At 40.4% G+C, this 13,601-nt stretch overlaps 1 protein-coding gene across 2 annotated transcripts in view; it reads right to left on the minus strand.

The window, feature by feature from the left end:
* Window positions 1-2,660: 2,660 nt before the first annotated feature.
* The window catches only part of PTPRJ (protein tyrosine phosphatase receptor type J), a 123,201-nt gene continuing 112,260 nt past the window's right edge, over window positions 2,661-13,601 (minus strand). For both annotated transcript variants that reach the window (XM_078383852.1, XM_072985684.2), the window contains 6 exons: window positions 10,955-11,028; window positions 10,713-10,847; window positions 7,438-7,557; window positions 5,666-5,823; window positions 4,925-5,060; window positions 2,661-4,638 (listed from right to left, as the gene is read on the minus strand). In XM_078383852.1, the coding sequence (XP_078239978.1) occupies window positions 4,480-4,638; window positions 4,925-5,060; window positions 5,666-5,823; window positions 7,438-7,557; window positions 10,713-10,847; window positions 10,955-11,028 (782 nt within the window). In that variant the 3' untranslated portion in view covers window positions 2,661-4,479. The remainder of the gene's footprint in view (window positions 4,639-4,924; window positions 5,061-5,665; window positions 5,824-7,437; window positions 7,558-10,712; window positions 10,848-10,954; window positions 11,029-13,601) is intronic.

Consider the following 13,601-nt stretch of genomic DNA (forward strand, 5'->3'; position numbering starts at 1 on the left):
ACGTGAAAAAAAATATGCAGTTAGAAATACTGGCACACATCCAAAGAAGGAAGACACATAATGCTTTAATGGGATCTTGGCGTTACATTTGTCCCCCTGCTTAACAGTGAAATTGTAGGCGTATCTTCTCTGAGGTAATTCCCACTGACTTAAAAAGGACTTAACAATCCATGTGGGTGCCTGCAGGATGTCAGTCTGAGAGACCAGCGGCTTCTCTCACTGGCAGTGGGAACGACAGTGGCAAAAAGGGCAAGCAAGATTCTTGTCAACATCTACAGTTCTCTCCTCCCTAGCCCTTAAGTTGCTTCTCCCATTTTTAAGGCTACAAACATATCATATGAACCATCCCAGCCAACATTAAGGATGCCCTCTGAAGTTTCTGTGATCAAAGCTTAGATCAAAAGGAAATTATATAACAAACAGACCATTGAGAAACCACAACTTTTCAGGCCATTTTCATTAGGAATCCAGCAAGGCTGTTCCTCTGCTGAGTGGGACAGACTAAGGCATTTTGGTGCCTGAGGAAAATCAATAATGCCCTTAATAGTGGTCAAAATTATCCATGAAATAACTGACAATTAGAGAACCTTTGTTGCTGCCTTAGTATCTGGCATCTGTGGTGATCTACTTCACATGGTCAGCTGGGCCAGCCCTGCTGGAAAAACAAGTGCTTAGCAGAGCCTGCAGAAATTTCCATGTTTGAACTAGAACTCCCAGAATCCCCATATAAATGGCCATGCTGGCTGGGGGATTCTGGGAATTAGAGCCCCAAAGTGGAATGTTTGTAAGGTCTGTTGCTTAGGCTACTTCAGATAATTATGTTACATTTCCATTATAGACAGATAATCATTTTTAAATGATTGGATTCCTATGGCATTAACTAAAACACCTTTCAAACCACCCACACCCTTAGTCAGATTGCTTATGAGAATGATAGGCAATTAATAATTTTAATAATTACAATCAATATTTCCTAGGCTCAAATCTAAATACTTGAATCTAGGAACAATTGCTATCCACATATCAAAGGCAACAACGTAGTAGCACCCATGAACACCCAATGGTATGTGGAAAGTGGAAGCAAAGGGATTAACTGGAAAGTAGAAAGAGTAAAAAAGCAAAGAGTGCACTTTGCCAACTTTCATTAACCAGCACAGAGTTTAGGCCCACTGTTCTTAAAACATCTTCTTGGCCTAGAAAGAATGCCAGTCACTTCTGTAGGAAACAGCCATCAGCCATGGCAACATTGTTGGTGCGGCAATCAATGATGTACAAATGGGCAGGTACAAGGCAAAAACAAAAGCAAGAAAATTAATACACCAGTTTTTGATCTAAGACCTTAGTTCACTAGGCAAATTCCTAAGTTAAGATATTTACATGTGAATGGTGGTTATTGCAGTTATGTGTAAAGGCTGCTAGCATCAGTTACGGTGTTAGGATTGGGTGATTGCAGATAATTGTTTTTTATTTTAGTTAAGTCTTGTGCAAAGCTTCTTCCTTAAACATTGATGATCTTCAGAGAAAACAACACACTTTTTTAAAGCACTACTGGTTTTCACCAACCTGTGCCCTCAAAATGATACAGGCAAGTGCTATACAAATTGTGAGTTATATGCTACCCTGGGAGTTCCTTTTGTCCTCCCATCTGGGAATACATCCTCCAAAACAACTGCTCATTTAGGTTTGCTGAAGTCTTACATAATTATACGGAGGAAACTCTTGCCATGGAATGTGGCAGATGTGAAATGGTGTTCTAAAGGCAAAAGTGGCAAACACCCACAAAAGCTTGATTTCTGCAGGAGGAGAACAGATTGGAAAACTATTTGCATATGTTAGAGCAACCTCCTTCCAAACAGTATAGTAGATGGTGCTCTACAAATAAGACTTCTGAGGTACCCAAGTAACCATGCAATGTTTAATATAACTTACATTTTGGTTGCACAAACTAAATGCGTTTCAATTGGCTTTCCAGAGATTGGAAAGACCATGTTGTCTGGAGGATTCTGGGAGATGGAATCCAAAAAGTAAACCCTCCCAAGCACTGGTTTTGTCCAAAAGAAAATGAAGGAAGAGAGGCCACAAAATGAAAAATTTGTATCGATTAGCTCTATAATATTCTCAAAAATTAATAATAATTATGAATTTCTAATGCTGCCAGCGCATTGATTAAAAATTCTAATAGTAATAGTAACTACCTCCCATTTCTAGAACCCCAAGTCCTTCATTAACAATGCTTTCACATAATCTTAGCTTCAGTGTACCAACAATATTAATTTAATGCAGAACCCTTCAATTTGCATTAATCGTATCCATTACAACCTACAGCAGCATAATACAAACAAACAAACAACAAAAAAACCCAGTAAGAGCAATGATATATCTTTTATACTCAAGACATTAAAATATATATCTCAGTTTTAACTGGCTAAAAGATTTCTGCAGTTGGCAGTCAGCAGATCTTTGTACATTTCATTTTCTATGAACATTAAAGTCAATGAACTTTCCTAAGATCACTCTATCATGGTACATTTAGGAAAACAAACCACAAGACAAATAGGAAGAGATAGGTAACCTGAGTAAAACTCTATGGAAATAGAGGCAATCATTCATTCAGTAAATTAAATATTGCACTTTTAAATAAATCCTTAGAACATACAAGAACATGGGGGGCGGGGTGGGGAAATCAGCTAGGACAGGGAGGGCCACATACAGCAAACACTCACACAAAGATAACAGTTGAAGCTCAGTTTGATACATAGCCCTCTTCCTCCTCCTTTAATGACACCAACTAAGGGTCAAGCATCAAGATCAATGGAGGCGACCATTACCAAGTGCAGCAAGTTTAAATAAACTGTTAACAGTGGGTATTCTAAGTTGCCAATGAGATAGTTGCCACCAGATGGAAATGCAGTTGACTGCAGCTTATTTGCACACAGGAATATCAACATTACTACTCTCCTCTAAATGTTCTGAAACCTGAGGAGGCAGAAACAATGTGTGTAATGCCAGAACTAACAAAAGCTGTAGATGACTGCCTTTCCACACAGTTTGAGACATCATGTCAAGTTTTTACACTATCAGCAGTAGCCATTTAATACTCCTCCTTTGGCAAGTACTGATAGGTACTGTATTGCCTGGGCCAAACATTCTCTAATTTCAGTATTTACTTTGAAATTGGCAATTTTATTATAATAAACAAAGCAGAGTTATGGTAAAAAAAATCCCACTCATTTTAAACATTAACATTTTTAAATGTGCTTGGCTCCCTGCTACCTTGCTCCTTCATCATTTTCCTTTATTTTGACCACAGTGTCCTTTGTCCTCACTGCCACTTATGTTGTAATCAATTAAGTGATTCACATGTTTATATTCATGGGCAGGAAAAGAGAAGAGTTATGACATTGGTCCAACCAATTACATTGCACTGAGAGCAAATGAGGTTGAGGGCAACTGAGGTCAGCAGAAGAGGAAAATGGCACAGACAAGCAGCATTATCCCTGGGCAGAAAAGGGCAGTGAAAGAACATGGAGACATCTGGAACAACTGGCAATTTAAAGGAAAAAAGTGTCAATTTGAAAGTGAAAGAGGGCAAGAGTCAACTGAGCTGTATAAGAAAGCTCCATCCTTCATAGGCAACATATTTGTATACAATAAAGGGATTGGACAGTTGCTATCGCCCTCATATGATCAAGTGAATTTACTCTACAATGAAGTCTTTGCAGACTAATGAGAAATATAAGGAACAGGTTGCCACCTCCACAAGGGAAGAATAAGCAAAGCTATTCCAAATAAGAAACTATTACTCTTATGTTAAGCATTCTAATTTAAGTTGAAATTTTTCAGTACAAAAATATAGGACTCTGAGTATTTTGTCTTTAGCAAAATAGCTAGAAAAAAGGCACAAATCCATAATAAAATATCCTATTTGCAAAAGGCTTCTGTGTTCTGCTTTTAAATAAAAGGAACCTGAACAGCCACCATTACATAGAAGTCCATTGGTTAAAGCAACCAATATACACAAATTAAGATTTCTGGAATACGGAGGATGTACGTTCTGTAAGATTCGTTATTTTTGCAGCAACAAACTAACATGGTGTGTCTTACTTGGCAATCTCTAGAACAGAATCAATGTCCAACAAAGTCTGAACATGAGCTGATTTTTTTAAAAAAGCAATCCAAAAAGGTATGAGTCATTTTTCACCTTTGTGGTTTGAAACAATTTAATCAACACAATTTAACTTCACCAGTAATGTGATGCTTCTTTATCTTCTTTCCAAGCAGGTGTCCTCTGCAAAATACAAGATATAGTCCCTTTAACACTATATAGAAAACAAAAGTTCCTGTTGGCATCTTCAACATGTGTATATTCAAATCAGTTATTTTAAAAGTGAAATCAGTCTCTGTTTATAAAGATGTGTGAAAACAGTGCATCTTCCCTATACCGTGGAAGAGGCAGGAGGCACACTGTTTCTTTGCAGTTTATACATGGTAGCCATTCGCCTTTCCAGTGTGTGGGGATGGTGTAAAGTTCTCATAGATTGCCATGGCATTTGTGTTTTGATAGATAAGGTCTGTCTTCGCTTCTTTCTTGGATTTAATGATATCCAAAACACATTGGTTCAGGAAGATGTACTGGTCCTAAGAAGGGGAGGAAAGGACAATTAAATACATATCAGAGTACTGTATTCAAATGATGCATCTTTTCAAGGAGAGATTAGACATGCAATTGAAGTTAAAAAAATCATTCTATGAACACACCCACAGACACCCACACACCCTTGTTCCACCAAATTCTATGCTAACTCTACTGACTTAGAAGGAAGATTCTCAGAATGGTTCTCACTAAACTGAAGTAGCTGTGAGAGTTATGAATTTCCTAAACCTTGAATCAGGTTTGCATTTTTAGCATGGCCACCTCTCATACCTCTGTTTGCACCATTAAGGACCGATGCATTCGAAGATCATACACAACACCATACACATCCACTGTATTCTCCACCTCCATCTGATGGATCAAACGGTCAAGTGCAATAAATGTCCCTGTCCTTCCAACACCAGCACTGTAAGAGAGAAAGATAATTATGTACAACTTTAACAGTTCCAAGTTTGCCTTCAGTCAGCTTTCTCAAAGAGCCCTCCCATATAGCTCGTATATCTGCACAATAACACATCATTATTTGATTTTCATGATGCAGGAAAATGGACATAATCTATTTTGCTACTTGTATAACTAGCACAGGAACATTTTATGTTGTATTTATAGTATATGCTAATTAATTGATTAAAGCTATGTTTTCATCCTGTCTTCCCTCAAGAAATGTCAGAATTCATACTTGATCCTCTCCATTTTTATCCTTATAACCACCCTGTGGTGTAGGTTACATTGAAATGTAATGACTGGCTAAAGGTTTCCCAAGCAGTTTTGTGGCTGAGTGGGGGTTGTAACGTAGGTCTCTTCAGCACTCAAGAGTCATGCTGAGAACTGGTTTTATGATGTGGCTATACAAATCCAGTGAGAAAAGTTCATCCTAATATCTATCCTAGATGACTCTCCTGGCGGCTTCTAACACGTATGATGAATTAATTCTAACCCTCCAGACACGATGGTTAAAGAACACAATTTAAAATGGCTCTTCAAAAAACAAGAGTGCAATCATCTTTTTACCTGCAGTGCACTAAAGTCGGAGAAGTCGGGTGCAGTTTCATGTATTCTTGAACTAAATGCCTGAAACTAATAACGAGGTCGGTTGTTTCTGGAACACCATGATCGGGCCAGGCAGTGAAGTGGAACTGTCTCACAGGGTGACTTTCAGATGAATCACTCTGAGAAATGAAAATACAGAGGACCACTTAGGATTATAATAACAAGAGTTCCCCTAGCTACTTCTTGGCAGTTCTGCCTTGTGTGTTTAATTGGCATAGCAATAGGTTCCATCCAACATGTTCAGGCAAGTCCTGGCAAAGGTTTTATGGTTCCTGATCTTTACCCACAGCACCAGGCACGCAAGATGTGACTTGGGAGGAAATCTTGCCAGAATGGGAAAGCCAGGCACATGAGACCTAGACAAGATTCAAAATGTAACAGGAACAAAGAAAAGTAAGAGTGAAGTTGGGCCCAAGGCAGCTTCAGAATAAGAAACAACTGGCTAAAGCTGAGCTGCTTCAGTGGAGAAGAAGAAAGTCTAAAAATTACATACTCTCATTCAGTATATTACTGTATTCTGAAATTGCTGTAATCTGACTTGATCTGTTTTTTTAATAGATAGAAAGTAAGAGGACATTTATATAGTCAGTCTGTATGTTTTCACTAGTTACAGGATACCACCCAGAGTAGTCAGTTGACTAGATGGACGGGGTACAAATGCAATCAATCAATCAATCAATCAATCAATCAATCAATCAATCAATCAATCAATCAATCAATCAATCAATCAATCAATCAATCAATCAATCAAATATAGAAGCAGAGGATATCTGGATTTGTCTGGTAAATCTAGGAACTTCATTCAGAGGAAGAGTGGGCATTTTTCTGTGGTCCAAACACAACCTATCCCTAACCATCCTAAAAATGGCAAAAGACAGGAAGGGAGGGAGGGAGGGAGGGAGGGAAATTAAAGGTCTCCCAATGCTCATTTCAGTTTTCTTTTGTCTTTATTTGGTTTTTGGGTGGTTTATATGTTTTGGATGTGTGGTGAGAGTTTGTATGCAAAATCACTGCTTCTGAAGGATTCCAAATGCAGAAAATGCACTTTTGGGGGGCCAAAAATTGGGTGAGGGTGGGCTTTTGGGAGAAGGAGTAAAAAAAAAAGCTACAGCCCTGTTTTAGAGACAGAATAGAGAAAAGTAATCTCAACTGTCTCAAGGCTACCTTGTTCATCTTGGCACAGAGCGGCTCAGTCCCACCACACCTATCTCCTTTAATGACTCTGCTAATTGCAATGGCCGGACAAACTCCCTTACTAATACAGGAGACGTATGCTTAATTCACAGGCTTCTAGGTACAGCTTGGGAATCTTTTTTTTTTTTTTTTAACTACAGTTCTCATAATCAGCGAGCATTCTGGGAGCAGTAGTACAAGGGGATCCTGAGAGCTATACACCAAAAAGCTCTGCCTTCACATCCTTTTTTGCCCCTATCAAGAGTTTAAAGGCAACCCAGGAGTCTTGCTTGAGCTCCACTTCACTGAGTCTCTTCCCAACAACTCTTTCACTGCTCTTCATTGACTCTTAAGGAGCAGATGTGGGTTGTGTGTTATTTAAAGTTTTTGGGTGGACAACATCAGGACAAATCCATTTTCATGTTTCCGCCACTCCAGTGGATATACGAGTCATGCCTTCCAGCTCAAATGAAGTTGTAAGTCTGACTTGGGTTCCACATATACATCATTCTGGAATGCCATGTTAAAAAACACAAACATATGCACATTGAATCACTCACTTTTTCCATGGAGAAATCTCTTATAGTCCACTCTGGAAGGACAATTTCAGATGTCATCGCTACTATGATGTCTCCATAGCTCTTGGATTGTTTGTTTGGCCAGTACTCCTCACATTTTGTCTGAAAATAGGAAATAAGCAGCACAATATTTCCAAATAGTTAACATGATTAGCTCCAACCTTGACATCCCAAATCTATGTAAGCCCCTTTTGATTTCAGGATTGTTCTGTTTTTCTATGACTTTGAGCTGAATGAGGGATTGGGGGGGGGGGAATCCAAGAAGAAACTGGAAAGGTTTGAAAAAGCAAAGACTGAGACTCATAGCCCAGAAGGTCTTCAGGTTTCTTCACCTGCTGAGGCTTTTTTTGTAGCCAGTCAAGATCTTGCCCCGCCATGCAAAGTAGAAATGTAGCAGAGAAAAGAACAGTGAGCAGATCTTGGATCTGGAAATGGGATAGACAGATGGAACATGGACCTCTTCCCAGTCCAGGTGGAAAGGGGATAGGCAGGAGCTTTGGGCTATGTCTCAGCCACACGGTTTCATGCACACTCTCTCTCTGATATCCTGCCTTCCTCCCAACAAAGGGACCCAAAAGCAGCTCAAAACATTCAAAAACAAATGCAGCTAAACAAACTGTTGTTGTTTAGTCATTAAGTCGTATCCGACTCTTCGTGACCCCATGGACCAGAGCATGCCGGGCCCTCCTGTCTTCCACTGCCTTCCGGAGCTTGGTCAAAAACAAAAATACAGTATTAAAAAACAATGAAACTACAATAGTTAAAATAACCACATATATACTAGAGATGGGGGTATTTGTATTTGTATACAAATATGAATGCCCCTGCACAGCTGGACTTAATGAGGGTCCACTCATGTGTCCAGTGGCAGTGGCAGCCTCCTCGGTCAGCCTTCCAATCGCTCCTGGAGCGCCACTCTCTTTCCGTTCATCTAGCCAACTCCAGACAGGGAGAGGGAGGACAAGTCTCCCTGCATGGCTGATGAGTGGCTAGATGGGCGGAAAGAGAGCACCGCTCCGGGAAGGACTGGAAGGCTGACCAAGGCTGCTGCTGCCAGCAGACGCGTGAGTGGACGGTCCAGCCCCAGGGGCTGGACCCTCCTTTAGTCCAGCTATGTGGGGGTATTCGTATCTGTATACAAATACGAATACCCCCATCTCTAATATACACATACAGTCCACAGAGAGAGAGAGAACATACATAGAGAGGGTTTGTGTATATTAGAATGAATGATATGTATTGTTTGCATAAGAGAACATGTGTAACCCATCAGACTGTGTGTGGTGTCAACCAACAGGTTAGCTGTAAGATATAAGAAAAAAGTGCCAGTTAGTATGAGGCTTGTCTGCTGATGTGAGGTTTTTTTTCCCCAGTTAGGACAATCTGCTGCTAGTTTGTCTGCTGTTAGTACATTTCTTCGTCTGTAACAGTAAGGAAGATGTTAGAAAACTGTTAAGTGTCTGCTACGAAACTGTTCTAAGAGGCCTGTCAAGCACAAACCAAGTTAAATATTCAATTATGGTTAGCTTATTCTTCAATATACTTTAAGTAAATCTCCTTAAAGTTTGCTATGACTGAATGATTATTCTTTTATCTGCTGGCGCACATACAAACATGTATCAAGGGAGAATATTATTCATAATCTGTGTGAATGTTTAAATTCATGCTTAATCTCTGCGTGCAATCTCACAATAATTCAACATATTGGACCTGCTGAAAGTCCTGAACATTTTCCGAAAGCAGCCCCATGTAGAACACATTACAGTAATTCATGCCCAAGGCATGTGTCATTAAGGAATGTGTCACTGAGTTCAGATGTTTCCAGGAAAGCACGTAGCTGGCACACCACTTTTAGAAGTGCAAATGGGAGTCAATCCATCATGTATTCAGTCTTCCTCTTTTCCTGATGCCTTCCACCTTTCCCAGCATTGCCTTTTCCAGAGAATCCTGCCTTCTCATGATGTGCCCAAAATATGACAGCCTCAATTTCAGTATTTTTTGCCTCCAGAAATAGTTCAGGCTTGATTTGATCTAGGACCCATGTGTTCATCTTTCTGGCATTCCAAGATATCCGCAAAGCTCTTCTCCAGAAACACATGTTAAATGAATCTTTTTTTCCTGTCAGCTTTCTTTACTGTCCAGCTTTCATGCCCATACAAGATTGGAAATACAAGAGTATGGATGATCTTAGTCTTGGTCTATAGTGACACATCCTTACACTTGATGATATTTTCTAATTCTTTCATCGGTATACTTCTGCGTCTCAGTCTTTTTCTGATTTCTTGGCAGCAATCTCCATTTGGATTTATGACAGAACCAAGGAACATAATCTTAACTATTTCAATTTCTTCACTGACAACATTAAAGTTGTATAGTTCTTCTGTAGTCATAATTTTGTTTTGTTTTCTTAATTTGCAACTGAAGTCCTTTTTTGGCACTTTCTTCTTTTATTTTCACAAAAAGTATGGGGGGTAAAATTCCATTAAATATGAAAGTGCCATCCCTACCACCTACCAAGGCAACCAAGGCCATCCCTGTTCTGTAACCAGGCTTCAAGTGGGATTGAAATGGATCTAGATAAGCCACTTTGAACAGAAACCTCTGAAGTTGAGAAACCACAACAGGCTCCAATATTTTACCTGGAAATGGAGAGGCAGAGATTGGCCGATAGTTATCTAATGCAATGGTATACTACATGGGCTTTTTAAACAATGGTCTTACTACTGCCATTCCACTGACATGCCTTTCAACTCACCAGAAATATATCTATGATATCTGGATTAAGCTTCAGGATTTTGCCCTCATTCAAACCATTATCAACATCAGACACTGGTTCAGAGCTAGAGCAGCTTCCTTGGATATATATAGAAAGAAAATATGGAAAGAAGAGTTGGGTGTAATCTGTGTATGGTGGCACTGAAACTCCAGATGAGCTTGTATGCAAATTAAATAGCATGGGGGACAAGACAGACCCATGAGGGACCCCACAGGCCAGGCCATCAAACAGGAGTCTTCCAGAACCATTTTCTAAGCTTGCCTCTCTCTTGAAGGGACCGGAGCCACTTGTCAGTTGCCTTGATACCCACAAGGAGAGAAAGGTGGGACAGAAATTGAAAAGATATAACATAACAAACATAACATAATGTAAAGTAACATAATTCCTTAATTCTAATACCATCCGTGAGTATGGTTTGTGGCACAATCACACTGCATCGCAAGATTTTGTAGGATTATTCAAAACTAACAAAAAAACGTACCCTGCCCTGTTCAACACATTTGGTCAACATGACTACTGCATAAATGTTCTTCTCCCATATCATGCGCCAGAAGTCTTGCACAGTGGTTGGCAAAGGGCCTTGAGCAGCAATGAACTCTTCCTTGGAGTTGTACCCCTGCAATGAAAATGCACTCTGAACACCATTTTTCTTCTTCACAAATCATTCATAAAAAAAGCATTAATTATCTATGGAGATTTTTTTAATAGGATAGGAAGACTTACAGGCATATAGTTTGCATTAATGTAATCATCAAACGGACTGGTCTTCATCGAAAGTTTAACACGAGAAAATTCATCTGAGAAGGAAAAAAAGACGCATTAAAAGCTATATATTATTTTTTTTAAAAAATGGCACTTTCAAAAAAGGCAATCTGCTTGTTAGAAAAGAGGAAACCATATACAACAAGGTGGGCAAAAAGTGGTGCAATGACTGCATCACACCAAACCCTCCAGTGTGGCTCTCCAAGCTCCTATAGTCCTCCTGGCCTGTCCCTTCAACTTCTGGCCATTAAAATGAGCAATGTTGGGTTTTCGGCTCTTTCTGGCTATTTTTTTTAGGGGGCTTGGAAACAGCTTCAAAACTGAAAGCAATCAGAAACAGCCGGTCTAGCCTGGGTGCAGTTCTCCAGGGGGGCTCAGCAGGGCAGACACAGCCTCTCAGATCCTGGAAGCTGACCCTCCCAGTATGCAAAATGAAAGAATACAGGACATATATTAATCAAGACTACAAGTAACCTCAATTATTTAAGTCAAACACATGTAGAATAGCACTGGGAATTTTCCTTACCAATAAACTGGCCACAATCCAACAAAAATTAGTCATGCTTAAATTCAATTGAAATTAACACACGCCTCATTACTTTCACTCAAGAAGGGTGATAGAGGAGCCTTGAGAAGGGTTTTTAAAAACTGTTTTTCCTTGGAGGAAATGATACACGGCTGATGGATCTAGTACAAAAGCAAATCCAGTTCTTTTCCTGCAAGCAGACAGATAATCCCATGGGATGATCTCCCTTCTTCCAGGTGTGAACAGACAGGCACACACTCCACAGTTCCTGGGAACTGTGAATTCTGGGCTTGATGAGATGGGCATTTGTCCTACGAACACATGGCGTAATCACTGAAATGAACTAAACTAAAGCATCCTCAGAATGTCCTACCCACACCTTTCTGAGCCTTTGTTAGAGGCTTCTACTTTTCTGGTGCAGGTAGCATCACTTCTGGTTTCGTCAATTTCCAGCACGTATGGTTGCTGGTAATGGGCCAAAAGTGAGCCTTCCCAATTAACAAGGCTCCTTCTGATTGGAATCTCTGATATCACTTCCTTTTTTATTTGGCAGAGGGGCAGGGGAAGTGAAATTTCTTTTAAGACTCTGGTAGGCTATTACTGAGGCACTGAATCACTTTTTTAAAAAAGAATATTTTCTCGGGTTTCTTTTAAAGAAACTCCCTACAGCCAAATCCACAGATTTTTCTTTTCTTTTCTTAAAGTGGTGCAGTGCCTCAGCGATAGTTTACCAGGGTCTTAAAAGAAGTTTCACTTCCCTTTCCCTGCCCCAAGTGTTCCATTTGCTAATATCCTGAAGTAGCTCACTTGTTAAGCTACTTCAGAATATCGGAAGAAGCCTTGACAGGCAGGAAGGGCTTGCTTTTGATCTGTTACCAAGGATCGCACACACTGGAAATGGGCCAAAACAGAGTGCTGCTACCTCCAGCCAAAAAGTAGAAGCCCCTAACAGGGTCTCAGAAAGGTGTGAGTAGGATTGTTCTTGAGATGGTTTAGTTTGCTCCAGCAATTACATTGTGTGATCATCGTGGGTGGGGGGTGGGGGGAGAACCAACCTGTCTTTGCAGTGGATGAACAGTGAAAAAAAATGCATGCCTGATTGAGCTCGCTGTTGTTTTTCTTGCAAAACAGATTTGACATAGCAATATGATACAGAGCTAGAAAAAGTTCTTTATGTGGACTGACCATGATGGTTAGGGACTTGGGGAGTTGCAGGTCAAAAAAGGATTATTTTTTTTCCAGAGCTCTGATATTACGCATGTTACTGAGCTTAGTTATAAAATCACCCAGTAACGATTACGGCTCGAGTAAGGAGTTGAACCTATCTCAAGTACAGAATTTACTACAATATACTACAAATCAGTCCTCACTATATAAAATGGCATCAAGGATGATATGTAGTGGAGAAATGTAATGTAACAATTATCCATCCATCCATCCATCCATCCATCCATCCATCCATCCATCCATCCATCCATCCATCCATCCATCCATCCATCCATCCATCCATCCATCCATCCATCCATCCATCCATCCATCCATCCATCCATCCATCCATCCATCCATCCATCCATTCATTCTATTTCTATAGTGCCCCATTAGTGTTGCCACTCTCTGATTAAGGTACTTATATTAGGCCATTCATATTTGGACAATCCTATAAATCAATCAACTCCTCCCATTAGAGCAGGGGTGTCCAACCTTTCACCTTCCCTGGGCCACATTAGAAGATGAAAATTTGGTTTGGGCCACACATAAATTTGGTTTGGGCCACATGGGCGGGCAGCCCTAGCCATCCTCTGCAGCCCTGCTCCAAGCGCGCTTACCGGCAGCTGCGATCTCAGACAGCAGAGGCTGCCAATTTTGACTCCGGTGGCTTTATGGGGCCGGGAGGGGATCCACCTATTGACGGGGACGGTGCAATGTAGTCATACAGCCCCCCTCCCCTCCACTCCTGCTCCTTCCTTCCTTCCCTCTCCCCCCCCCCCCACCGTTGTGACATTCCCCAGCCGCATTCCAGCCGCAAGCGCCGGCAGTGTAACTTGAAACTTTGGAATTTCTTTAAAAATAAAAATTGCACTG

This window comes from Pogona vitticeps, chromosome 1, assembly GCF_051106095.1.
Source record: "Pogona vitticeps strain Pit_001003342236 chromosome 1, PviZW2.1, whole genome shotgun sequence".
NCBI classification, from domain to species: domain Eukaryota; kingdom Metazoa; phylum Chordata; class Lepidosauria; order Squamata; family Agamidae; genus Pogona; species Pogona vitticeps.